This window comes from Ictidomys tridecemlineatus, chromosome 3, assembly GCF_052094955.1.
Source record: "Ictidomys tridecemlineatus isolate mIctTri1 chromosome 3, mIctTri1.hap1, whole genome shotgun sequence".
In the NCBI taxonomy this organism is placed as follows: domain Eukaryota; kingdom Metazoa; phylum Chordata; class Mammalia; order Rodentia; family Sciuridae; genus Ictidomys; species Ictidomys tridecemlineatus.
In genome coordinates, this window is record NC_135479.1 from 32411748 (window position 1) to 32439627 (window position 27880).

Genomic DNA, 27880 nt, shown 5'->3' on the forward strand with positions numbered 1-27880 from the left:
CCCTTTTGTATGTTTTAACTGGAACATAAAAACAGATAAGACCAGAAAATAAAGTTCAACTAAGTGTGATGTTTTGTTTTGCTAACAAATGGTTGTGTGACTTTATGTAATTTAGTCAGGTTTTCTTTTTCTTTTTTTTTTTTTGTATCATCTACCAATTTTTTTCCTCAGGGAAAGAAATGAATACATGTCCCTTTAATATTTTAAGTCTATTTCTAAAATAAGTACAAATTCTAAAAGTTCAGAGCTAGAAAGGATCCTAAAGATTAGCTACCCCACTAACCCCATTTCAATAGATGAAAGGTTAAGTGGTTTGCTTTTACTTTTTAAATGATCATAAAGCATATGCAGAATTTTCATATCCAAAGGGAGCAACTAAATAATCCTAAATAATCTAATGATAATAAAATATAGTATGATGCATACTATAGAGTTTACTAACTTTAATTGATAACATAATGTTGTAAAAATCTCTTATTATGTTAAAACCAACACATAACTTAAAAAATTCTTGGAGGAAAAAAAAACACAAAAATCTTTGGTATCATAAACAATCTTGTTAAATAGAGATGATATTCAAACCCTCTTCACCTTCTACATAAAGGGTCTTAGTCTTCTTCTTCTTTTTTTTTTTTTTTTTTGAACTCAGAGGCACTCAACCACTGAGCCAAATCCCCAGCCCTATTTTGTATTTTATTTAGAGACAGGGTCTCAATGAGTTGCTTAGCACCTCATCATTGCTGAGGCTGGCTTTGAACTCAAAGATTCTCCTACTTCAGACTCCTCTGAGCCACTGAGATTACAGGCATGTGCCACCATGCCTGGCTATTTATTTCTTTTATGAAATTCAGTTTGTGAAAAGTCAAAACCAAACCAGGTGAGATTATCAATTCAAATAAACTTTCAATACATTGAATTCTGATAGAAGCTAAATTTACTATAGTTTAACAGAAACTTCTTGCATATTTTAGAAAGTCAGTTTGCAGTAATCATTAGAGCATCAAAAAAATGTTATGGGTGATATTATAATATAGGAATACTATACAAGAACTATTTTAACCTGTAGTTAACTGATAACAGTGATAAACCAGGAACGATGATTACTTGGATTGTAGTTGCTCTCTAGCTTGAAATTCCTCAAAGCTGGGTTAAAATTTAATGTTTTTGTCTAGTTTTCTTTACTTGCAGGAACCAGAGACAGAATTATCAATCATTTGAATGATTCCTGAGAAAATGAAAACCAAAGTTCTAAGGCACTTATGCATCCATCTCTCACCTTGCAGCACATATCATCTTTTTGCTGTTTATCTTCTCAGCTGGACTAGGCTGGGGTGATGTTCTCTGAATTCCTATAGAATCTGCCACAGCATATGGTACAAAATAGAGGAGCCATACTGTGAAGGATCCAGGAAATATAGCACAACTTCCCATCTTGGTGAGGTTCTCAGCCTAAACTTTAGAGAGAGCCTCTACCATTTTGAGGAGATGATCCAAGGCTACAGGCCACCTGGTGTGCAGAGATTTAATGGCAGATAACATGTGCACCACAGAGAGCAATGCTAAATTGTGGCAAGGTATTTTTTGTTTGTTCACTTGTTTTATAGCATGCCTTATAGTTGACAAGGAATCAAAGAGGAAAGAAACTCTATGACAGTCCATAATGTTTTTTAAGTGGAATGTTCAAGGGTAAAATCTCTTCCCATACCTGCTTTTAAAAATTTCCCTGCAATGACCCCAAAATGTTTAAAATAAATAAATAAACTTTACTAAAAATGTTGGCCAGAGCTGGGATATAGCTCAGTTGATAGAGTGCTTGCCTTGCGTACAGAGACCTGTATAAAAAAATGTAAAAAATAAATGTTGGCCAGTAAGACAGAGCAGTAGATTGGCAGTTGTTTGACTGGAAAGCACTAATTTCTCTGGGTTCATTTCTTCATCTATAAAATGAAAATTTTATAAAATTTTATTCTTCTAGCTTGAAAATTGAAATTTGAAACTTATTTCATGAATGGAATACCTTTTCCTATTATCTCCCTCTGCCACCAAACTCTATTTTACTCTAGGAATGAAAAACTTAATAGAACTTAATTTCAACATAGATAGCCAATAAATAGAGTCCTTCACAAATGTAAAGAAACTTGGCCATGAAAATATTAACGTTAGATAATCAATATGATTCCAAATAGATGATACAAAAACAAAAAATAAAACCTGAATCATGTAAGTTTTTTTAGAGTATATAATTCACAAAACTGTAGAAAAATGGTTTTGAGGAAAAAAGAATGGAAATCTGTAATCACTTTTAGAAAATAGCAAGAACGGTAGACATAAAAGATTTAGGCCTTCAGTCTCATCCAGATCATTCTACAGAATTAATGAAAACAGTATTTCTCAAGTATCATAGTATATATGTACAACAGTACACTTTTGATGTGTTAGCATATATAAAATTGATGGATACATGATAATTCAAAGTGCTATTTAAAATTACAGTTGTACTATGGTCAATTCTATCATAAAAGAAGTGTTCTAGATTTAAAAAAAATAATTTTCTTGGAGTGTTGCTATTTTGAAGAAACCATCACTGCTTTAGATTCAGGGACCAGAATTTCTAAATTATCTAATTTCCTATCTGAAGAAATACTGTGGGTCACCTTTGTGCTTGCAAAGTTTGAAAATGTTAACTCTTAAATCATTCTGATCATTTTAGTGTTTCCAAATTTGCAAGCTAAACACAAATTCCCAACATATTAAAAAGTATAGAAGAAAACAAATTTATCCATAAAACTTCAGGTTTAGAATCCAGACAAAAGTAAGAATAATGTAAAATGGCTTATCTGTTGTTTAAAAACAAACAAGCAAGGAACAATAAACCTAAGCAAAGTTTTCCATTAAAGCAAATAGATATTTTAAGAACCCAAGGAATTCTACCCCAAGGGAAAAAATGGAAAGAAACCAAAGAGATGGAAAGTAACCCAAATGAATTTGCTTTATACCTCTGTTTTCAGAATTTGGTAACCAAGTAGGGCCACAATTGTTCTACTTGAATCAAAACACATCAGTAGATGGGTTTGTAGCTCAGTGGTAGAACGTTTGGCCTAGCATGTGAGGCACTGGGTTCAGTTCTCAGAGCTCCACATAAATAAATAAATATCCATTGACAACTAAAAAAACAAATTAAAAAAAAAACACATCACTAAAATAACCTTTATTCTTATGGGTCTTAAAGTGAAACCACCATGCTGAAGCATTGTAAGCATTTCTCAAATTTATGCACGGTTTCACTTAATATTTGGAGAGAATATTCCTTTACTACACACAAACAAATCTTTGTTACATCTACAATCAGGTCACTTTCTTATAACTATATCATAATATTATGATAACTATATCATAATATTATGATAACTATATCATAATATTATTGATGTGTAACATATACAGATGTTTTTATAAAATTAAACTAAGGGTAAATTAGTTTTGAAATTTTGTCTCATTTCTTGAAATAGCTGGGATTATTTTAGGATAACAGCTTCTTCATCTAAAGTCACATGTATCTCAGAGACTCTCTCAACTCACTGAAATCTCATACAAAATTGTATATATTAAGTATATATGTGTATTCATACATATAGTCAATAATTTTTATCACATTCTCAAAGAGACATATGACACACACAGAAAATATTAAAAATTCATGGTTTATGGAATCTCAAATCAGAACTGGGAATCACAAGTTTAAGAACTAAGAAGGTGGGGCTGGGGTTGTGCTCAGCAGTAGAGCACTCGCCTAGCATGCGTGAGGCACTGGTTTTGATCCTCAGCATCACATAAAAATAAAATAAAGGTATGTGTCCACCTATAACTAATATATATATATAACTAATATATATATAACTAATATATATATATTTTTTTTAAAGAACTAAGAAGGTGAGTTCCGGTCCTTTGTACATATATACAAATACTTTTTATAATCAAAGGTTTAAAATCAGTACCCCATAAATCTTCCTTGGAAAACCAGAATTTCCTAAAGAGCAAGGGCTAACCTATCAAAATAAATAAATGCTATGTAAAGGAGTATCTTAAAAATATTCAGTATAGCTGTGTTTGTTTTTGAAATAACAATCAAGGCGACATTAGGTTATTAGTAAGTCAGAGGTGTAGAAGAATACAGCATACTGGGCTGGGGTTATGGCTCAGTGGTAGAGCACTTGCCTTCCACCTGTGAGGCACTGCATTCAATCCTCAGCACCACATGTAAACATAAATAAAGGCATTGGGTCCACCTACATCTTAAAAAAAGAAATACAGCATACTATATCACTCAAAACACTTAAAATAATTGACCTTATATGTTAAAGTCTGATGAGATAAATATTTCACCCTAGAGTTATCTCCCAGCTATTAGAGTTACTCAGTAACACCAGATGTTCCTTATATTCACTTAGTATTTATTGAGTACTTACTATGTCTAAGGCATTAAGTATACTAAAGGTGCTTTTCTAGAGATAGAGCTTTGGACAAAAGTGACCAAAAATCAATCCTACTTTCTCTCTCTCTCTCTCTCTCTCTCTCTCTCTCTCTCACACACACACACACACACACACACACACACACACACACACATTTGGCAGGGGGTGCTGGGGACTGAACCTACGGGTACTTTACCACTAAGCTACCTCCCCAGACCATTTTACTTTTGAATATTTTGAGACAGGGTCTCCCTAAGCTGCCTAGGCTGGACTTGAACTTGTAATTCTTTTGCCTCTCCCTCACAAGCTGGGATAACATGCATGACATTAGGCTGACTCACCAAGCTCATATATTACAGAGGGGACATGGACAACTACACAAGTAAAACATTATAGCATATCACATGACATAATTTTGTAAAGAAAATTAAATTAGGGAAAAGAAATATGAGCCCTGAGGGAAATAGGAAGAATCCTTCAGAACAGGATAGTCTGAGAAGGTTATTTGACACTTTGGGGTGACATTTGGGAGAACTAAGAAGAAAATATATGGAATGTAAGTCTTATATCAAAAATGAATTTTGGGGCTGGGATTATGGCTCAGTGGTGGAGTGCTGGCTTCGCATGCATGAGGCACTGGATTCAATCCTCAGCACCATGTAAATGTAAAATAAAAATATTGTGTCCACCTAAAACTAAGAAATATTTTTAAAAAATGAATTTTTGTTCTTATTCTTATACCTCTTTGTTTAATATCCATTTTATAAGGTACATGCAAAGTTTTAAATTATGATATTCTTCTACAAGTACTATTATAAAATTCCTCAAAGTCAATACAGACTAACAAGCAGTGAGAGTATGCCTGATCTAACTGAAGGACAGCAGAAACCCTGGTGACTGGAGTCAAGTGAAGGGAAGAGAAAGGACAGGAGAGGGTGATAAGGCAAGATCACAGGAGCCTTACAGGTCATTCTAAATACTGGTTTTTACGCTAATAATTCTCAAAAGATCAACAAATGTAGGTCAGGGTATTAGTTCATAGGTTTTTCTGAAATATAAAACTGGCCAATAGCTTTATACCAACAGTTTTTTTGACTGAATTGTCACAATGATCCAAAAAGAAGATCTCAGCCATTGACAGTATGTTATCTTTTTAGGATTTCCATAAAAAAAAATTGAGTTCTCACATCCTCAGACAACTTTTAAAGATTGAATTATTCTTCTATCTCCTGCAAAGCAGATTGAGTCAGCTTCTGTGTGACTCTGCTCTTGCTTTCTCTCCCCTAGTAGGTTTCCTCCTTTTATTAAAGTGGAGTTAATGTTACCTGTTCTTATCTGGTTGTAGATATTCGTGAATCATTTTAAGCTTCTTGGAAGAAAATTACTATTCAAATTCAATGGGACATCATTCCCACACTTAGAGAAAATATTCGCTACCAGTTCTGGCTCCCAACATGTACAGTAATAATACGTTGCTCATTTATAACATTTCCCCTTATTGTACTTAACAACTGTAAGAAAATAAAGCACAAAAAAGTTCCAATAAGTTCTTTTTTTTTTTTTTTAACATTTATTTATTTTTTCTTAGTTCTCGGCGGACACAACATCTTTGTTGGTATGTGGTGCTGCTGAGGATCGAACCCGGGCCGCACGCATGCTAGGCGAGCGCGCTACCACTTGAGCCACATCCCCAGCCCCCCAATAAGTTCTTTCCAATGAACAAAATATAAAGGTATTATATAAAAACAAACAAAACCATGAGCTCTAGTAATACTTTTAATATCATATAAAAAGTAAATTGTGGCTACTTTTTAGATTAAAAAAATCACTCCATACATGTACATACATATGCACTTTAGAACAAAATCAAGGAAATATATGCCCCCAGAATCTACTAACAACAAGCAACCTGATAGGAGCAACAGCCAGGAGCATTCCTCATGTAGTACTTCCTATTAATCAAAGAGATTTGTGAATTTGAACTTTTTTTGTTGGATTTTTCAAGTGAATTACAGAAATCTTATATATACAAATCTTTTTGTATATAAATCTCTCTTATATATACAATCTCTTTGATGGCTACTTACAAAAGAGATACCTTGTTTAACCTGAATAATTATCATTGCATATTTTTCTATTTCTGCAGCTTCCTGGGCTGGGTATGAGGCTCAATGGTAGAAAGCCTGCATAGTGTGTGTTCAATCTTCAGTAATGAAGGAAAAAAAAATGCAGCTTTTCTTTTCTGAGTACCAGGCTTCTAACAACAAAATCTAGAAGGCTTTGAGCAGGGATCGTAGGAGGCAAGCACCTGAAAATGGCTGTGCACACACTGTGTCCAATGGTGTACTTCTGACTACATTCCAAAGTCAATTGGCAATTAATTGGATTCTCTGCACCTCCATTAACATAACTGTGAGTTGACTATATCTTCAATATTTATTCTATACTTCTTTTAAAGGCTGGCATCAAAGTAAAATCGCAAAATCACTCTGAAATCTGCATCCAAGGAACTCTAACTTGAGCAATGCCAATTAAATACATGCTATTTTCAGAGTTTATTATTTCAAGTTCCTCTTTTAGTAGTCAACGTAGGCTGTTTTAAAACGAAGAGAAAGTTAATCAAATGTAGATACTGAATAAAGATTCTGATTTGCTCATATCTGTGGAAATGAAATACCAAATGAGAAAAAAATAGAAGAAATGGAGATTTTTAGAAGGTAGCAGGATGCTGTGTATTCTGGATCAACTCAGACAATGGTACACATCACTTTCATTCCTTTCTACTTTGGAACTAATTATATAAAACCTACTCTGGTGTTCTAGTCACCTGTGACATTCTTAGATGTATAGAAACTGAGAGCTGGAAAACCATGGGTTCTGCAGTTTGAGTTGCAGCTATACCACTTTCTTGCAAATATAGTTAATGCTTTGACAAATATTAACACTTAAGTCCTCAGTTTCCTTATCTGTAAAATGTGGAAATGAAAAGCACTGAACTTTTTCTATCATGAAGTTATAAAAATCTAGAGAGCTAAAACATGTAGAGTACATAGAATCAGTTTGGTAGCTATTTAGGTTTCAATCTCTTAATATCACAGGCAAGGAATCTAAAACCTAGAAAGGTAAAAACTATTTTTTCACAAATCACACAACTATTTAATGTCTAGGTCAGAACTGAAAGTCAAAAACTTTGAATTGCAGTTTAGCTATTTTATCAATTATACTTTGCTACACAGGATTATCTAACTCTGGTCCAAAATTTAAAAATTTAATTTAAAAGTTTCAAGGCCTGACTACAAATAAAGTAAAAATTCAAAGATGTGATAATTATGCATTAACTAATAAGTAAAATTAAGAGGCAAGCAGAGACATCTTGCAAAGGGAATTTGTCCAGGAGGAGTTGTTTATTGCTCCTGGCCAAACGTGAAACCACCCTGCTCCCACTGTAGGTCGCCAGCCCCAGGGCAGTACATTCTAATCTTGATCATAACTTTATCCTGGAGTCTAAGAAAATCCAGGACAACCAGCTGAGCAGGAAGAATGCGATAGTTACAGAGTTGGTGACCTCTGTTGGGCTATACTAGGATCCTCTTCGTTTTTAGTCTAAGAAGAAAGGAGATTAATTTTGCATTGTCCTTCTAAATAATACTTAATAAAGAATAAATGACTACAACAATTTTTGGAAATTGTAGCAACATTACTAGAAATAATAGAACAAACATTGGTAAAAGGTAAACAACTCAAAAAACTGGAAATGAGACAAAGTATGTTTTCCTTCTTCAGTATAAAAAAGGAAAAAATATTCAAATGAACATAAAAATAGTAAGCAGTTGTAATCACTATCATGTCATCCTTTTTATCAGACACCACCAAGAAAGTAGGAGATGAGGAACATTTTCTTGTCCTGTTTTTTTGATGACTAGTAAGAGAAATACTAGCAGGGGAAGGCTATCCTAAATATACAAATTGAGTGGAAAATAAAAGGAAAGAAAGGTAGAAAGAAATTAAAGAAGAGGAAGGAACAAAGATTTTGGCAAATGTAAGGGAAATCTATGAATTAGACACTTTAAAGACAACAGTAAACCAGCTCAGAGATTTGAAATGATATAGTAAAGTGAAGAAAAAGCTTTCCGGCAAAATAGAAAGTAACACAATTTGGTTAAGACTAAGATAGGGAGTTTTTGCATGGAAAAGAGAAGATTCAGAAATAGAAAAACATACAATAAAGGCAACATTCCTCTTTCATTTGAATTTTAGTACTTTTAGAAGAATATCAATATTTAAAACTTACACCTTATAAAATGGAGAGTATTGTTGGCAAAGAAAAATCCTAGCACACAGGGTGAAGGATAAGAATCAGGGGGAAAATTAATCAATTCTTGGCTTTCAATGCTCTTGTATGTACAGCCATCAGATAAAGTTGAGACAAATTATTTTAGAGCCAATTCTACAGTCTATTTATTTATTTATGTATTTATTTATTTATTTTGTGGTGCTGCGGATTGAAGCCAGTGCCTCATGTATGTTAGGCAAGCGCTCTACACTGAGCCACAACCCCAGCCCTCTGCAGTCTACTTTATTATTAAATTGGAAGCACAGTCTTTGTCTAAGAAAAGTTAAAATTTAATATAAATGAAAATCCAGTTAATTTGGTCCCTGTGAGATACATACCCTGAATTAACCGAGCAAAATATAAAGTTTGATTTTCAGAAACTCTCGGTGAAGTCCCAAAACCACAATGTTATCCTTTTAAAATTTTTTTTAATTCTTTTTTTTTAATTACTGTTTTCATACCTTTCAGTTTTATAGCACATGACACCCCAATTTTACAAAGATCTGACCCTGTCTTTGGAGATGACTAATTTTAACAGGCAGCTAGAATAATTTGTAGGTAGGAGGATATACAGAATTATCCGAAATTTCTCAAAGTCAATATAGAAGACTATCTTTATATTTGTGACATTAGGGTATAGCTATTCATCAAGAAAGCCAAAGTGCTACAAAGCACAAATGTAGAAGATATAAACGGATCTTCAGTTAAATGGAAGGCCTGGTTAACCACAGTTGAGTAAACCTGAGTTGCATGTAATCTGATAAGGAACAAACAGCACAGATTCTGGAAGTGTAAACCATGTGTCCCCAACACACTAGAGTTCTTTGAAATAGTTAATCAAATGGTAGATAAAGAAAAAACAATGTATACAATACACAAGGTTACTCTCTGTTTTTTAAAAATAAAGTTTCTCATAAAATGCAATTAAGAAAATTTAGTAACTGGTGTGGATTAAAAATTGATGAACACACAATAAACCAGGACCAGTACTAAACAACTGATTAACATGCAATAAACCAGTACCAATTCTGAATGTGTCCAGAGACTAATTTTAGGATAGCATAAAATTTATTAATGACCATAAGCGGTCAGAATGGACAGAAAAGGTAAAGACTTAAAATTGCTGCTGATGTATAACTGTCCAGGATAAAATCTGAAGGTCCTTGCTAAAACACAGTGAAATTCCCTCCTTAGAAAGTAAAGAAGCAATACTGTAATACTTAAAGTATACTGAGAGTGTCATAGTTAGAAGGAAAAAAAAAAAAACAAGATCAGCAATATTTGCTGGAGTAGAAAAAGGGCAAAATAAGAGAGGATATACAGATTGATAAAATAAAAAAGGAAAGCAAACAGAATGCCAACTGGTGCTTCTCATTTACCTGTTCCTTTATTTAAAAAAAAAAAAACAGAAGTTTTATGTAGAGCTCTATTATAATAGAAGATAAGAAGTTTAAAATAAAAGAGAAAACTAGTTTAAGCAGCCTATAATCAATTGAACATGCTATCAAAAGGGCATAAGGCACAAAGTTCCCAAGACTTCAGAGATATAAAAATGTGACTTTAAAGAAAATTATTTATGCTAAAGGTTAAAATTGAACATATACTTCATGCGTCAGGATATTAAGGAGGCAAAGTAAGGAAGTTTCCTTTCCAATCAATGGTTACATTCTAAATGATTTCTTATTTCAATTTTTAAGTATTCCCAGTTTCATTCTAGAATCTAAATTAAATGACTGACTTTTTAACCAAAAAATTTTAACACCATTTTTTTCAGATATACTCTTCTTTCCTGATTATTTTTCTGAATACTAGAACCATCCATTTTACCCATTTCTTCTTCTAAATAATTTTCCCAGCTTTAAAATACTGCCAAAGAAGTATAAGGAAGAACTATCAAACCATATATTTAAAAAACTTGAGTTTGGAAAAGAATTCTATAATTTTTTTTGTTTTCCTACCTTCTTTTTCTAAGTAAATGAAAACTTAAATTCATATAATACTTTGGTTCTGTTTATAGTCCATACATAATCATAAAATTAAAAATCTGAGCTGAATGCTGAGATTGATCATATTTAAGGACATTTTAACCTGTGTCCAAAGAGCTACAGCAAAAAGTGTCATTTTATAAAATTATATGCTTTTATCAATCAGCAACACCATTTTATGGAATAAGACAAGAGAATGCCCATTAAAAAGATACAGCCCCACTAAGCTCTGTTTTCACCAAAGGGAATGAGAATTGGCTATGAAAAGCTATGGCCTCAGTCAGTTCATAAATTCGACACATAAGGAATAGTTAGTTGTGAATGAGTTACAGGCAAAATTCACAATCCGAAAGCCTAAGTAACTGTGTCTGAAAAAACTTTGTGGGTCAAGAAAAAGACAGATGTTAAAATTTAGAAAATGATAAAATCATGTGTGGATAAGACCAAAGGGATCAGGAAACAGGTTTACACTTTGTGTCCATTTTGTAATCCAGTCCTCTCCATTTTGGGCTTAGCAATAGGGTGCCACACGTGGTATAAAGCCAGTCGTACCATTCAAGCTTGACTGAATTTTAAAAGTGACACTATATTCAAATATGCTTCAAGGGCAGTCTAGAATTTCAGGGTGCTGCTGACCATTAAAATCAACCTCCTTAGTGCTCAATTCAGATTTTTAACAGGAAGTCAACTAATCCCGAGATCAATTAAATATAAGCCCATATATTTCATTTATCAAAAAAATAGTACCCAGAATATATGACTTATGAAGGAAGGTTTTATTATGTGATTCTAAAAAAGCAATGCAATACCAGTTAAAAATAAACAAATAATCTTATAAAATATAGAATTTATGTATTTCTTCTTGAGCATAAAATAATTTGCTTTAGAATGCCAACAAGGCAATATCCTTAAAAGATGGAACAAACAGAAAGCTTAGCAGCAGAAGCCCTTGTAAGGTATTTGGTTTGGGAGACAAAAGAAGAAAGGCATGTTTCAAACAGATGGAAAGTGAAATATAATAAAATTATACTTGCCTGCATTAATTTTCCTTCTGCTGGAGTTATTTCAGCAACACCAGCAAACACACCTTCCAAAGTGAGATTCAGTTTTCCTGTGGGGTCCATTTTCAAGGGGATTACTCTGATAATAGCTTTCTGCTCTGCTGATCTTTCAGACTCCACCGCTGTTGCCAGTACCAGTCCTGTGCGTCCAAAGCCTGCCTGCAGGGTAGCCATCAGCAGCCAGGGCCAGAGGGCAGCCAGCTGCAGCTGGTGGCCACCACTCATGCTACCAGCTGCAGCAATGCACTTCGGCCATACATACTGCTTCCACTGGCTAACACCAAGTGCAGGTTCTCAGATCCAGACAAATGCAGGAAGAGAAAATTTATGCTTCTGTTTCTGAAAGCCAAGTCACAGTTTTGACCCTTCCTTTCTCTAGAGTATATTCCCAAGAACAGGTGGCATTCCTGATTGGGCAGAGAAGATTGTTTTCAGCCCACTTCTGCAGCAGGTATGTCATTTTCTTCCATTTTCACTCTGACTAGCAAAGAAACCACCACTTCTTTTTGGAATTTCCAACTTTGCTTGAAATTGAACGTCACATTATGAATTTTTATTATGTCAGATCACTTGATGTTGGTCTTCCATATGCATCAAGTTGTCGACCAACTAACCCCAATGTTGATGAACAAAACAAGACAAAGTAAACAGCTAAGGCCATGCATCAAAGGTGAGAGTGAAGAACTCCAGCTTAGACAATGGAGAGGTGGCCCTTTTAAGCCACAAAATGTGTCAACTGTAAATAATTAAAGACCACAGGAGATTTGTTTTTTAATAGGGGAAGAGACGGAATGATAAAAAAATTCACGCCACACCTTGAGGGATGTCCAAAGATACTACAGCACACAGAGAAGTTTCCATGTTAAACTGAATTTCACTGTAGCCCAAAGTTCTAGGTCCATTAAATTTAAATATTTTTCATAAACTTGGACATACTATAATTTGGGGGGTTTTCTTAAAGTTGCCTATAAATTAGGTGCTAATTTATATATCCTCACACATTATGGATAATCCTGAACATCACAACCTTTTCTAACTTTGAAAATTAGAATATATGAAAAGGGTATAGTTTCCAACTGTCTTTCCCAGTTAAAGTTCATATTTCTATCTCCATTTTCGTTTCTCTCTTAGGGATTCCAAATTTTACTCTCCAGCTTGGGAATGCCAAGCACTTTGATTTCCCATGAGATGCTTTGGTAAACTAATATCCAGATTTTATAATCTGTAATTTTCTAAGTTCATAAGAAAAACAAAGGACTATTCCTAACACGTTTTCAAATTCCTTGAGGGGGTGGGGAATAAAAGATAGGGGGATTAGGAAGGTGATTAGTCACAGGCTTTAAGTAGAACACCCTGAAAAAAATACAATGAAGCCTGGGTAGATCTGTGCTATTTGTAAGCACATATACGAATTGGGGGCTTTGGATAAACACAGAATAAGGTTTTTAAATGTGCACCTTTAAGTAAACATAAGTGCACTTCACCCACAAAGCCCGTTGTGTTCCAGGGTCAAGTTTAAAAATCATATAAAGTCTTCAAAATAAGTGCTGAAAAGCTGAGCAACTGAATATGAACCTACTATAGAGATTTTTTTTCTTTTTCTGAGGCAGAGGGAGAAAAAAAAAAGAATTTCAAAAGAAATCTGCAAACCTGTTGCGCTGTTGGGCCCACTGGAATCCACGGGGGTGACAAATTCAATTATGCTTTTATAGATCTTGCTCAAAAAAGGTTTGAACTGCTTAACCAAGTACAGCTCATTCTTCCACCTTCTTACTCTGCAACCAAACCAAGTGCCCCATACTACAGGTAGGTGACGAGAAATTCCGCAGTCTGAAAAAATAATCCATGCAGATCAAAGGCAGAAACTTATTCCAGGGTGAGAGCTACTGTCCCCAAGAACTCTAAAAACACTTATAGACGATCCAAAATCACTTCTGAAATCTCCTTTCTAACAAAAGTTCTTTTTCTCTCCGAACAGCACATTAAATAATCAAATCTTGAAAGAGAAAAGAGGCACAAGTAGCAAATACATCAGCAACAATTCACTACCAGAAACAGAAAATCCCAGAGAGAGAAGGCAATATCTCTGAATCATGGATGGACTTGGAAAGTTCGGAAGGATTCGAGTGCTTCCTTTTCAGAAAGACAACTCTGGATCAACTCCCTAGAGCAGGAAGCCTCCTGTGGTTTGTAATTGGTGTTCTACTTCTGACTCCCTCCCCTAGGACTGCAATCACGCTCTCTACCTGCTGACAAAGTGAGGGTGGAGCAGTTAAAGGCAGCCACCCCCACCCGGCCCTCCTCCTCCTGGTGCGCACACACCACACTTAACCAGACACGTTCTCTCCCTCTCTCCTCTCTCGGGTCCTCTGCTCCCTCTAGTGAGCCACAGCCCAACTGCATCCAATTCAGTCCTCCAGACCTTTCTCTGGGTAAGCAAGTTACCACATGTAAGCTGAGGCCGCTGGAATATATCCAAGCAGATTCTGCACCCAACAGGCAGTGGTATGAGGAAATAAACAGAAAAAATAAAAGAACTCCAAAAGATAAAAGAATGGACACAAGGTTTTTCAAATATAAGTTCAAAGGGATTTCTGGTCTTTCCGGGTTTTAGTGTCTACAAATGGCACAAAGCCAGAATAAAGTGATCCTATACTATAGTACTTACTGATTTATTGCTGCTTAGATCTGCTACACAGGGAAGGATTCTGCCCACTATATGCATAGTTTTTCTTTGCTCTTACTAATTCAAATTCAGTAGCTCTGTCTAAACTATGCCTGTATGAAGCTTTCAGATTAGGCTGATGTCAGAGATCTGGAATCCAACTGTTATTTCCTTCTCGCATCTCTTCAAAGTGAAATACTACTATAGATCAGACCTCTGCTCTCAGTGTAAGATTACAAGAAAGTCTATCATTAATACACACTAAAGGTAAAATATGCTTAAATGAGAAGAATGTGGGCAAAACCCCACTAATTTTCAGTTAATTACCACATTCATCAACTATAACCCTTATATAGTAACCTTGCCATTAGAAATAATGCCAAAGTTTCTAACATGCTTCTAATATTTAAATTTTCAAGTTTATCAGATTATATTTGATGGTAATCAAACATTATATTTTTGGACTGCTGACAAAAACTTTCAAAATTTTATCAACAACAACAATGGGAATACAGTTAACTCTACTGAACTGTATACACTTAAAAAAGTTATGATAAATCTTATATTCTTTACCTCATATACAAATGACCCTGTTTAGTCATCTATAAAATGTGGATAATAATTGCATTGTAGGTTTGTTATAAAGATTAAACGACATGCCTCTAAAAACAAGAAGTGTAAGTGGCCTATTTAACTTGCATGTTCTTCTGCTAGAAGGTTTATGAAAATGGTTTCAGAATTTTAGACCTAATAACTAGTTTGGAACAGAGGTAAGTTCAAAAAGTAGATATTTTTGTTTTTAGTACTAGGGATTGAGTCCAAGAGCACTCTTTCACTGAGTTACATCTCCAACCCTTTTAATTTTTTACTCTGAGACAGGGTCTCACTAAGTTGCTGAAGCTGGTCTTGAACTTGCCATCCTCCTGCTTCAGCCTTCAGAGTTGCTGGAATTAGAGGTGTGTGCCACATATCCAGTTAAAATAAATTCTTAATTTAGCACTTTTCCTTTCCTTTTTGGACCTTAAGAACATAATGCAATAGAGATATTTGGCAGTTCCTTTCCTAAGAAATAGCAAGAGCTCTAATTCTGAAGAGAATTGTGTGTGTGTGTGTGTGTGTGTGTGTGTGTGTGTGTGTGTGTGTTGTGTCTGTCCAGGGGTACTGGGAATTGAACCCAAGGATGCTCCATCACTGAGCTACATCTCTAGCTCTTTTTAAATTTTATCTTGAGACAGGGTCTCACATAGGGCTGGGCTTGAACTTGAGATCCTCCTGCTTCAGCCATGTTTGGATGCTACAGAAAAAATTTAAAAGTTTATTACTGTGTATTTTTTATTTTATGTACATCACGTACTTATACAGCATAAATACTGGAAACTCACATCATTATATATCACTGACATATGCAAAATTATCTTGAAAGTCGATACATATATAAAATCATCTTGAAAAGTAAACTAAAATAATTACCTACAAATGGACTTTGACTCCTTTTTTCCTGCTTGAAAATAATCTAATAGTTTAATATACACAGTTGAAAAAAATTACAAATGTAACTAGTGCCCTCAAACTCTCTTCTCTGAGGAAACCTTGATATCTGGAAATGAGAATGATATGTATCATGAAACTGGGGACCTAGAGATAGGCAGGATCAAGCCAAACAGCTCTATGAAGTTTATTTTACTGATATCATGTATTTATTTAGGTCACCAGGATGGAGAAGCAAGAGAAATTATTCCCTGGCTTCAAAATTAAAGTTATTCTTCAAAAGCTGATAGACTACAACACTTTCTCAGAGATGTCGTAAAGATGGTGTTTGTGTGGTAATGAAAAGTCTGTCTCACTGACATCTACAATCTAATTTTAGACATGAGGCATTTTAGACATCATCCGTGTGAATTGACCAAACTTATTTAAGACTATTCACCCTTTTCCAGAAAACTAAATTTCTGTAAAACATATCTAAGAATTGTCCTTATACTTAATGACATTTTAAAAATTCAATATCTAGGGGGTGGGGTTGTGGCTCAGTGGTAGAGCATTTGCCTACTTCACACTTGAACCCATGTGTAAGGCACTGGGTTCGATCCTCAGCAACACATAAAAATGAATACATTTTTTAAAAGGTATTAAAAATTATCAGTTTTTTTAATTCAATCTCTACTCAAGTGCAAATGGAAAAAAAGTCAGGATAATTTTAAAAAATCAGATTCTTTTAAAACACAGTATGTTCTGTTTTGAATTTTACTAGAATAATTAATGATTATAATGATGGAGTTTTCTATTTATCACCAATAAAACAGGAAAAACAAGCAAGACACAAGTCTAGTTGGAACACTCACTTTATTGTTGACTGAAATTCATTGGTGCTTAAGGTGCTGAAATACTGAGGTGCTAGTCAGGAACCTTGTTAGCATGTGTCAGACCCTACTGGCTAATTCACATGAAGATTTTATTTTACCTCTTGCCATTTTGCCCAAGTCATTGATGATAGCTTTATTTGATAGGTACCAGGCATGTGAGTATAGCAGGAGATCCAGCTCCTTAGTCTGTTGTATACATATATAAAAAAGTTTGGAAGGCTGATCAAGGCATTTCATTAATTAAGCCTTAAAACCATTGAAACCAAATCTATGCCAAGGTTCCTGCTTGACACATGTTCCTCAAATAATATTATCTCTTTCAACATATATAAAGCTAAGAAAGGCATATTGAAGGGAAGGAGTATCACTTAAGACATTTCACCAACTCTTCAATATGACAGAGAAAAGCAAAGTTCTCTCATTAGGAAATAAGGTCTCCTCTTCATGTACTCTGCCAAAATATACTGCCTGGCTAAAAAATGTAGATGTCTTGATAATTTGTCCATCTTTTAAGCCATGCTAATAAAGATGAATAAATGCCCATAACATGGACAACAGAAAAACCAGACATCTCTTCAGAACTTACTACCATATCTTAATTGAGTCATTGCAGACCAATACAGAGCTCACCCTTTTCCAAAAGAGCCATATCTCTGTAATACTTCTAGGACTTGACATCATTGGAAAGGCACAATGCAATATAAGAAATGAACTGTTACATCCACAATGTCTAGCAAAGTATTTACGTCGTATCACTAAATGCCTTTTTCATTAGTTTCATATTCCTAGGCTTTCCTTTTGTTTACTAGGAAAACTAAGGCATAATACAGTAAGAAAAGTTCTAGTCAATTTAAAAGACTCTAAATCAGAAAGGTTCTTGCTGTCATTGGACAGGCAAATAAAGGAACAACCACAGAATATGGACATCTAAGATGTCTTCTCCATAACAGTCCCACAATCCTACTACTCAAATGTAGAAACCTATAGAGGGGATTATAGTCCATCCCACTATCTAAAATTCTCTTAGAAGCTCAAACCAGATATATACAGAAAAAATACTGGAGCACAGCTTCTGGTAAATGACAACTAATCAGATTTCCCCCAAATTTGTACACAATACCTTACATATATGAGGATTTGTACTTGCTGAATGTAAAAATCTAAAATAAGAAAACACTATGTAAAATCTCTTAATGTTTTTGTTCACACATTGTACATTCCCCTTCAAAATAAAAATATTACACATGCATCCTTTATCCTTCTATCCTGCAATATTAATAAAAATAAAGCTTTAAAACCTTTAAACCTACCAGCATTTATGAATACAATTACATTAAACAATTTAAATATTTTTCTTTAGAAGACATTTAAGTAAGTGATATTAACAAAACCTTACCATTTATGACAATGTATTATTAAAATTAAAGAAAGATATGAAAATAGAAAAATGCTCTCATTAATATAAAAGAATCGGGGTTGTTAAGTGTGATGGATGGTCTAAGTCCGGATGCCTTGCTCTTGGAACAGAATGCTAGGTTAGGAAGTAAGAGAATTTCCTGGTTAATCACTTGGAAAATTAGCTCTTTACCAGAATTTCTTCCCTGGAACTCCTGACCCATTTAGACCTGTGATCTCGGTGACCTCACGTGTCTTTGTTTTTCACACAATCTTCTATAAAAGGATCACACTGTGACTTGAAACAGATAGACTGAACTCCCCATTGGAGTTGTGCTGACTATCGTTTGAGAGTGGCAAGACAACTCAGCACGCACACATTATGCTCCAGTACCATAGATGCAGCAGTTTTTAGATGCTTCTTCACTGTAATAAAAGGCCAGGACTTTTCATTTGAAAGGGATCTGGGCAGCAAAAAAAAAAAAAAAAATGGCTGCTAGATGTTTAGTAGTTTGTCAAGGTAAACAATCTGAACTGAACAGTTGTAGTAAATACCAAACTCCCAATTTTCAATTAACAAAATTCTCAATAAACAAAACAAAAAATATTTTTTTCCTTAACAGAACTGAAAAAATCCCAACAGTGTGTCATGTGCAAGACTAGTCTGCCTCCAGCTACGGCTAGTGCACAATGTCACATTTGTCATCCATTCCTCACTCTTTTAATTCTTCCTCCTTTGGAAAGTGCTCCTGCTTGCAGGCCACGTCCACCAGCAGATGAAGATCTAAAAAGAAAGGATTATTTACTCACTCTCAGCCTCTCAGACTATAGACTTCTATAGACAAGTCTTCAGATTAGAACAACTTGTCTATGTTGCACCTGTAAAATTGGCTCTAAAATTACATTTTCTCCCCAGACTCACAATTTTAGAGCATTCCTATAACTCTAAAGCATACTGATGCAGCCCAGTTGTAAACCCAAAGAGATCAAAGTTAAAATTTCCCTCCTTCTCAGTGGTAAGGCCAAGCCTCTTTTCAATACAATTATCTTGTTATTATAAATGAAAAAGAAAGGGAAAATGTGAAAGGAATCAAAGTGAAATAAAAGCATACAAATAAAACTCATTTCTTCCATGCTGTAAGAACAGCTGGCTGGGTTGTGGAAATATGAAAAGGTAATGCCTGCAGAAAAGCAATATTAAATAATTGCTACTTTTCCCAAGTAGATTGCCTCCATAAAAATTTCCCACTTACTGACACAGCTGAACTCTTACAAAAACACCTAGCTGACCATATGTAAGAAAGAAGTCATGCTCTCACAGAGATTAAGAAACAGAATGATTCCTTAAGCATGAAAGGGCACCACAGCACATGCCATAATCCCAGGGACTTAGAAGGCTGAGAAAGAACTGCAAGTTCGAAGTCATCCTGGGAGACTTAATGAGACACTGTCTCAAAATTTTAAAAATAATAATAAAAAAGTAAGTTAAAAGGGCTAGGATGTAGCTCAGTGGTACAGTATCCCTGTGTTCAATCCCTAGTACCAGACCAAAAAAGGAGATGGATAAAAATTTGAGCTCAGGCACATGTTTCTATAATATAGAAGAGCTACAAGTTTCTCTATAGTTTAGATAATTACAGTAACAATAATGATAATTATAATATGTTTATATAACATATTTTTTCAAGTAGCTAAAATGCATTATAATAACACCTAGTTAATCCCAAGGAGTAAATATATAACTAGGTAGAACCTCTAAGCTATTATATGGCTGATAAGTAAAGCCAGTGGTTTCCATACCTTACTGCCTACTGGAATCTCTTGGGGATCTTTAAAAAATACTGATAGCTGACATTTTTTTTTTTTTATTTAATTGAAATGGAGTGCAACCTGGGCATCAGGGTTTTTGAAAGCTGACTAAAAGACCTGGAAGCAATATCTAACTATGCTTATTTCTGAATACCTCAGTTTCATATTAGAATAAACACAGGCCATATGGTAATAGAAAATACTAAAATAAGATTTGGGGATATGAATAAATCCAGTTGTAACCCTGGGTTGAAAGCAGAGTTGAAATTCTTGATAATGATAAAAGTAAAAACTATTAGAGCTACTATAAATCTCATGTGGGTAAACTGAACAGCAGCAGCAACAACAACAAACTCCTTATTTGACTGGGCTGAAAAAGATAAAATAGCACTTGACCCACAACTTCTAATAACAAACATTTAAACACAGTAACTTTATTAGAATGAGCTCTTCATTAACAACTGCCAATCAAGTAGTAAACAGAAAGCAATAAATATCCAGGACTTGTATTTTAGCCTGGTGCTACTAGAGGTTGATGTCTTCACTCAAAAGAGAGCCTTACATGTTCATCAAAGAAGGTAAGTATTTGGGAAGCACAACAGCTAGGTTGGCTTGAGAGGTGAAAGGCCTCGAGGGACAAGAGCACTGCATCTACTTATTTGGGAATGTTCGTTTCTACTTGAAAGCACCCTTACGGTTTTGAGGCTATTGCCTTAATGAAATCTCATCTATAACTCAATAGCTACAAAATGGGAAGTCATTTTTTAAGAAATGAATTGAACTTTGCTCTTAAACATTCAGTTTCCCTTAGCTATAAAATTACATATCCTATCATAACATAAGAAAGGAGAGCTTCCATAATGGGATTAATATTTGGGTACATTCAGTTTGACTATTATAGAAATTGGAGGGGCATGATAGAGCCTAATATTCTTTACCTCTTTGTGTCTTTGATCTAAAAGGCATTTCCTTAAGTCAGCATGTGCTTAAAAGGCACATTAGTGACTATGACTAACAATCTTCTAACAAAATACACACTATTGAAACCACTATAATTTGGATACTTAAACAACTTTAAGTCTCATTAAAAAGAAAAAAAAAGTTGGGTTAGGGATGTAGCTCAAGGGTAAATAAATTGCTTAGCACAGAGACCCTGAGTTCAATTCCCAGCACTCCACTCCTACCTCCCCAAGTCAAAGGAAGCTTAAAGTATAAGAAAATGCTATATTACAAACAGTAAAAAGTTTTAAATATAATTTAGCTACAGAAGGACACAGATACATTCTGGAATGCTTCTATTCAACTACTGAGAAACATGAAATTCTAACAGTTAATGTTAGAATCATAATATTTCAAAACTGGGGGGCAAGGCAGATTTTAGAAGTGATTTTATTAAGTTCCCTTATTCTAACCACAAATAATTGCTTTGAGAGTTGTAATCTTATTAATGTGAGATACTCAGAGATAATGATAGTTAAAATTTAAGTGCTACTTTAGGACTTTCATATTTGGTCTCTATTATTAAAAATGTAACCTTGGAATTTTTCTATCAAGAGAAAAAAAAAAACGTTTGCTTATCCAGGAGAAATAAACTGACCAGCAGTAATCCATTTTAAGATCTCCCCACTCATTACTCTCTGGGCTGTGAAAAGATCAGAAGCTAAAAAGGAGAAACTTTTAATACAGGATTAGTAAATTTTTTGTAAAGAGCCAGATAGTAATTAATTTTAGGCACTGTAGGCCTAAAATTACTCTGCCACTGGCATGAAAACAGTCATAGGCAATGTGTAAATGAAAGGGTATATCTGTATATTCCAGTAAAATTTTACTTATATATATTGAAATCTGAATTTCATATAATTTTCATGCATCATGAAATGTTCTTTTGGATTTTTTTCCCCAACAATTAAAAAATATAAAAATGATGCTGTTGGCAGGCCACGTAAAATTAGGCTAGATGTGGCTCATGGGCCAGTTTATCAATTCCTGTTATAAGAACAAACACTGGGAATACAGTCAAAAGAAATTTAACAAAAACAGGAGGCATCGAGTTGAATATTATCGTCACAGTTCTCATAAAATTATATTTTTTCCAAAGAAGATATACAAATGGCGAACAAGCACAGGAATATTGTGGAATTTAGGTCTTAGGGAAATGCAAACCAAAATCACAATGAAGTATCACTTCACACTGTTATGATAGCACTAATAATAATTTTTAAATGGAAAGTAACAAGTATTAATAAGGATATAGAAATATTGGAACACTGGACATTGCTGACAGTCATGTAAAATAGTTCATCCATTAAGGAAAATATATTTGGAAAATGTCTTTGGTAGTTCCTCAAAAAGTTAAATGATAGGTTAAGATAGGTGATTTCAAAATGCTGCCAAGGTCTTAGAACCTACAACTGCCACCCACCTCCCCCATGCTCAGAGAGGAGCCACTCTTGGGGCAGTTGTAAATTTTATCAATAGACTGCAATTTCTTCACTGTCAAAATGACATCATATTCCACTTCTGCCTAGCATTCAACATCTGACAGTGCTTTCTCTTTAGAACTCATCAGTAAACTGCCACTCTTGAAGATTTTGCAGGGACCAGATACCCAAGGAGAAATGTTCACTGATAATGAGGTAATGTACTATATCTAGGCCAGTATATATAATGGTAAAGCAGTTTATGATCAGTAGGAGCAGATGTGGTATACTGTGGTGGAGATCTTTTGGGAAAACTTTTAGGATGTCAGTGCTTCCGAGAAAGATCCACACCCTCTCTATGATATGCTAAGAAGAATCACTACTACTACAGACTTCCCCTCTTGGCATAGGATTACAAACGAAGACCAACTGAAGCAAAGTACAAAAGAAAGTTCCAATTCCAGAAAAAGATCCAAAGAAGGCAATAATCCCCATACTTTCTACCTCAGAGCATAAACACAGAAATTCTAGAGAAGTGAAGATTCAACAGAAAATTTAACCCAAGATGAGACATGTAGGCTGGACCTGGGATTTGAGGAATGGGATGGCTTTTAGGAAAAACCTTGGTGGGGTTTTTAGGAAATTTAAGAAATGATGATACACCTATATGTAATGGCTCAAGATATAGATACTATCATTGTTTCAGATACTATAGATGACATATTTTCTAAATAAGTATCAGAGTAATTGGCTGTTTAAATAAAAGTTGAAGCTCTTTATATTTAGCAAGCAAGTCAAGGAAGTAGAGAAAGTAAGGGACAAAAAAATTATTAAAGTTAAAAAAATGATGACCTAAAGGACTCGAAGTCCTTAAGTGATGATACTGATGCAGAAGTTACCTCTGAGGTTTGAACGTCCAGGAAAAGCTGTTTTGTACTGGCCACAACTTTAGATGTTGTAATCCCAACAGTACACTTGTGTTGAAGAATGCTGTTTTTTGTTGTTGTTGTTTGTTTGTTTGTTTCTGTTTCTATCTACTTTTCCTTGTTGCTAAGAGATGTCGAACTCTTTACATCTTGTTAAAGGTTTTTACTGAAATTTGAGAAGGGAAAAGAATAATTTGATCTAATTCTCTCTCTACCTTGGAAAGGATGACTTAAATGCCTGTGTTGATGAAATTCTATGCCACAAATTCTTTGGACGTGACACAGTGGAGACACAGAAATATTCAAAGTAGTCCTGCATTACTTTTTTCCCTGTAAATACCTCTCTAGAAACCCAAGGACAGACCTGTAGGTTACCTAATTCTTATTAAGCACAAAATAATTTTGTCACAAAATAATTAGGTAAATCCATAAATAAAGCAAATGGAAAACAGTTTCATCTTCACTAAGATTAATATTAACTAAGATTTGATATTTTGAAAAAAAGGTAAAGATAGTTTTATCATGTGAAGCAGCAATTCCACTCCTAGGTATGTACCCCAAAGAATGAAAAATAGGTATTCAGACAAATACTTGTGCACACATGTTCGTAACAGCCCTACTCATAATAGGCAAAAGGTAGAAACAGCCCAAATGTCTATTAGCAGATAAATAGATAAGCAAACCATGGTATATACGTACAATCTAACATCATTTAGCCAAAAGAAATGAAGTACTGGGCTGGGATTGTGGCTCAGCGGTAGAGTGCTCGCCTAGCATGTGTGAGGCCCTAGGTTCGATCCTCAGCACCACATAAAAATAAATAAATAAAGGTATTGTGTCCAACTACAACTAAAAAATAAATATTAAAAAAAAGAAATGAAGTTATCAATACACATGTTACAACGCGGATGGACTTTAAAATACTATGCTAGTGTCCCAAACCAGACATAAAATGTCACACTGCATGATTTCATTTACATGAAAAATTCAGAGGTAGGTATATCCATAAATAGAGAAGACAGATTGGTAGTTTCCAGGGGCTGGAGAAAGGAAGGGATATAGAAAAAATTTTGGAACTGGATAGAGATTGCACATTGCTATGAATGCACTACAGGCTATTGACTTGTTTGCTTTAAAATGGCTTTTTATAAATTTTACCTAAAAAAGTTACATTTCCCATCAATTTGAACTAACTCCAGAAAAAAAGGGGAAATTAGGAAATGTCTATAAAACATAAAATTCTTACCCAAATATTTCTTAATTTTCAGTATCAGAGCATGGTAATGAGATATAGAATAAACCTTTAGTAAGACATATGCAATTTTTATTGTCAATAAAATATAACTGTATATCCATATGGTACCTAAAACAGTAGGGTAGTTTTCAGTGAATATTTGTTAAAAAAAAAAAAATGAAGGGGTAGTTTGGCTCCTTAGATGTTTAAACCTTATCTCTCTGTGGCTAACTAAAAGACTACTCAAAAAGACAAAAAGTAGATACAGCCACAGAAAGCAGAATGGTGGCTGCCATAGGCTAGGCAGGGGAATGGAGAGTGATCATTTAACGGGTACAGAGTTGTAATTTTGTAAGAGGAAAAGAGTTCTGGAGATGGATATTGGTGATGGCACCAAAACAATGTGAATGTTCGTAATGCCGGTGAATGATACACTTAAAAATGGTTTCAATGCCAATTGAAGACAGCTTTTTTCCAAGAATTTATTTATTTTTTCATTTTTTTCAGTACTGAGGATTGAACCCAGAGGTGTTTCATCACTGAGCTATATCCCCAGTCTTTTTTACTTTTTCTTTTTTTGAGACAGGGTCTCACTAAGTTGCTGAAGCTGGCCTGGAGCTTGTGATTCTCCTGCTTCAGCCTACCAAGTAGACACAATCACAGAAAGGCATGCTGAAACTATGTAGGGCACACAACAGAATAAACAAGTCTGAAGTTCGGAGATTAACACTTAGGATATAAATTCAGGAACCATCAATATAATAATGCAATGATAATAAAAGCATCAATAATAATAAAAGCAATAAGACTGATGGAGAATACATAGTAATTAAATAGAGATAGACTAAGAAAAGAGACCTAAGAGTTGAGACTTATCAACATTTACGTTTTTCTAATACCAAAAGCTTTCTTCCTTCTAACTATGTGGTTCAAGTAGGTAACATACCTCATCTCACACTGACTTGAGGTCATATGCCATAGGACCTTATTAGGCTATGTTTTCATAGACTGTTAGACTAAGTTCTATCAGAGAAGAAAAATTTGCAACTTCATAAATTATATTTCTGCTTATGCTTTAATTCTAAAAACCAACTTCTTTTTAGTAGAGAGATTCTTGCTTAATTATATGTCATTCCTTTCCTGTCCCTAATAAAATAAAAGTGTGATTAGGTTTTATGATGGTGCCAATGTTTCACAACTCTTAGGCTTCCCAGTAGAAAGCCAAGGTCAATTAAGACCATCTATCAACACTGTTGACCAAACGATAAGGCCTTACTTATAAAAAAACCAACAGGAAGAGTTAATAAAGATAATTAATGTGCTAATTGTTTTGTCAGTTACACTTATGACCATAACATGTAGTGAAAAAAGGAAATTATTTTAACATCAGGCACCAGAGTTCCTCTTATGAAGGTGACTGTCTTTGTTGAGAAATATATCTAGATAGGTTGTTTGGGTTGGAGAAGAGGCCTCTCAAAGATATCAGAAAATAGAGAAACTTCTCTGCCTAAATTAACAGAAATTAAGGGCCTTAAGAAAATGGAGAAGAAGAGACAAGGTCTGGTGCTAGTACAAATAAAGAATGCAACTTTATAGAAGGCCATGACTAGTGACAAGGAAAGGTAACAGTAGTAAGGTGACCAAAGGCCTTTCAGGAAGAGTCATTAAAAATTACTGGCAGTATTTTAAGTGTAAACTTTATCTACCTCCCCAAATCTTCAGAAATTATGCTGCATATGCAAGTGTCTAGTGCAAATGCTTGGGGAAGGGGAAAGGCATCAAAGAAAGAGGGCTAATTCTGTTTATAGAATAGCCTGGAGGCTGGGAGTGGTGAAAAAACACCTATAATCCCAAGAACTGGAAGGGCTGAGGCAGGAAGATCCCAAGTTGGAGGTCAGCCTCAGCAACTTGGCAAGACTCTGACTCAAAACTAAGAAACAAAAATAAAATAAAAAAGAGCTGGGGTTGTACCTCAGTGGTAAAGTGCCCCAGGGTTCAACCCCAGGACCAAAAATAGAGCACATTGGTAGACTGTGTGCATGAACTGAAATAAAAATACTTGATTTAGTATAGCATGGAGCCAATGGTGAAAAACTCTGGGAGGCAAGACAGGGGCAAATCTGGAATTAGGCAGAAGTAGAAACTTAATAAAAGCCACTTGCAAGGGGCTAAGGCTGTGGCTCAGTGGTAGCGCGCCTTCCTCGAAGGTGTGAGGCACTAGGTTCGATACTCAGCACCACATAAAAAAAATAAAGATATTGTGTCCATCTACAACTAAAAAAATAAAATAAAAATAAATAAATAAGCCACTTGCAAGCCCTAAAAAGTCCCAGAAATCTTAAAAAGGCATTTTTATGTAGGCTAAGGTTAGCTTGAGTCAATCATATTCAAACATTGAAAGTTAGTTTAATATCTGGAGTATAAATATATTTTCTAAAAATTCTATAAATTGCTCATTCCTATGAAGCTTTTTAAAATTTTCTTTAGTACTAAGTTCTAAGAGGAAAATTCATTGTATAAAGTACATTCCTTAAAAGAAGAAAAAGTCAACAAATAAATGACCTAACATTACATCTCAAAGCCCTAGAAAAAGAAGAACAAATCAACCCCCAAAGAAGTAGAAGACAGGAAATAATTAAAATCAGAGCTGAAATCAATGAAACTGAAACAAAAGAAACAACTGAAAAATTGACAAAACAAAAAGTTGGTTCTTTGAAAAAATAAATAAAATTGATAACCTCTTAGCTATGCCAATGAAGAGGAGAGAAAACTAAATTACTAACAACTGTGATGAAAAAGAAAATATCATGATAGACACTACAGAAATACATAAGATAATTAGAAATTATTTTGAAAATTTGTACTCCACTAGAATAGACAATATCGAAGGCATCGATAAATTTCTAGAGTTATATGATTTGCCCAAACTGAATCAGGATGATATACACAAGTTAAACAGGTCAATTTCAAGCAATGAAGTAGAGGACACCATCAGAAACCTACCAACCAAGAAAAGCCCAGGACTAGATGAATACACAGCTGAGTTCTTCTACAAGACCTTCAAAGAAGAACTAATACCAATACTCCTCAAATTATTCCATGAAATAGAAAAAAAGGGAACACTTCCAAACTCATTCTATGAGGCCAATATCACCCTGATTCCAAAACCAGACAAAGACACATCAAAGAAATAAAACTCCAGACCAATATCTCT

The 27880-nt window shown here is 34.5% G+C and overlaps 2 protein-coding genes, 1 long non-coding RNA gene and 1 pseudogene across 7 annotated transcripts in view; 2 read left to right on the forward strand and 2 right to left on the reverse strand.

Annotated features, from left to right (window-relative positions):
* Rnf43 (ring finger protein 43) overlaps window positions 1-13873 on the reverse strand; it is a 60704-nt gene extending 46831 nt beyond the window's left edge. For 3 of the 4 annotated variants that reach the window (XM_078042309.1, XM_040269035.2, XM_040269034.2), the window contains exon 1: window positions 11828-12079. In XM_078042309.1, coding sequence (XP_077898435.1) covers window positions 11828-12079 — 252 coding nt within the window. Of the gene's footprint in view, window positions 1-11827; window positions 12080-13504 lie in introns of those variants that run through there. The other variant, XM_078042311.1, reaches the window with a different exon arrangement.
* LOC144376085 (uncharacterized) lies at window positions 12174-13881 on the forward strand. Its single transcript, XR_013436151.1, has 2 exons — window positions 12174-12305; window positions 13833-13881. It is a non-coding gene; the product is annotated as an uncharacterized LOC144376085 (long non-coding RNA).
* A 2962-nt stretch (window positions 13882-16843) lies between these two features.
* Hsf5 (heat shock transcription factor 5) overlaps window positions 16844-27880 on the reverse strand; it is a 39806-nt gene continuing 28769 nt past the window's right edge. For both annotated transcript variants that reach the window (XM_078042314.1, XM_005321578.4), the window contains one exon: window positions 16844-19061. In XM_078042314.1, the coding sequence (XP_077898440.1) occupies window positions 18999-19061 (63 nt within the window). In that variant the 3' untranslated portion in view covers window positions 16844-18998. The remainder of the gene's footprint in view (window positions 19062-27880) is intronic.
* LOC106144755 (protein Mdm4 pseudogene) lies at window positions 20649-23418 on the forward strand (annotated as a pseudogene).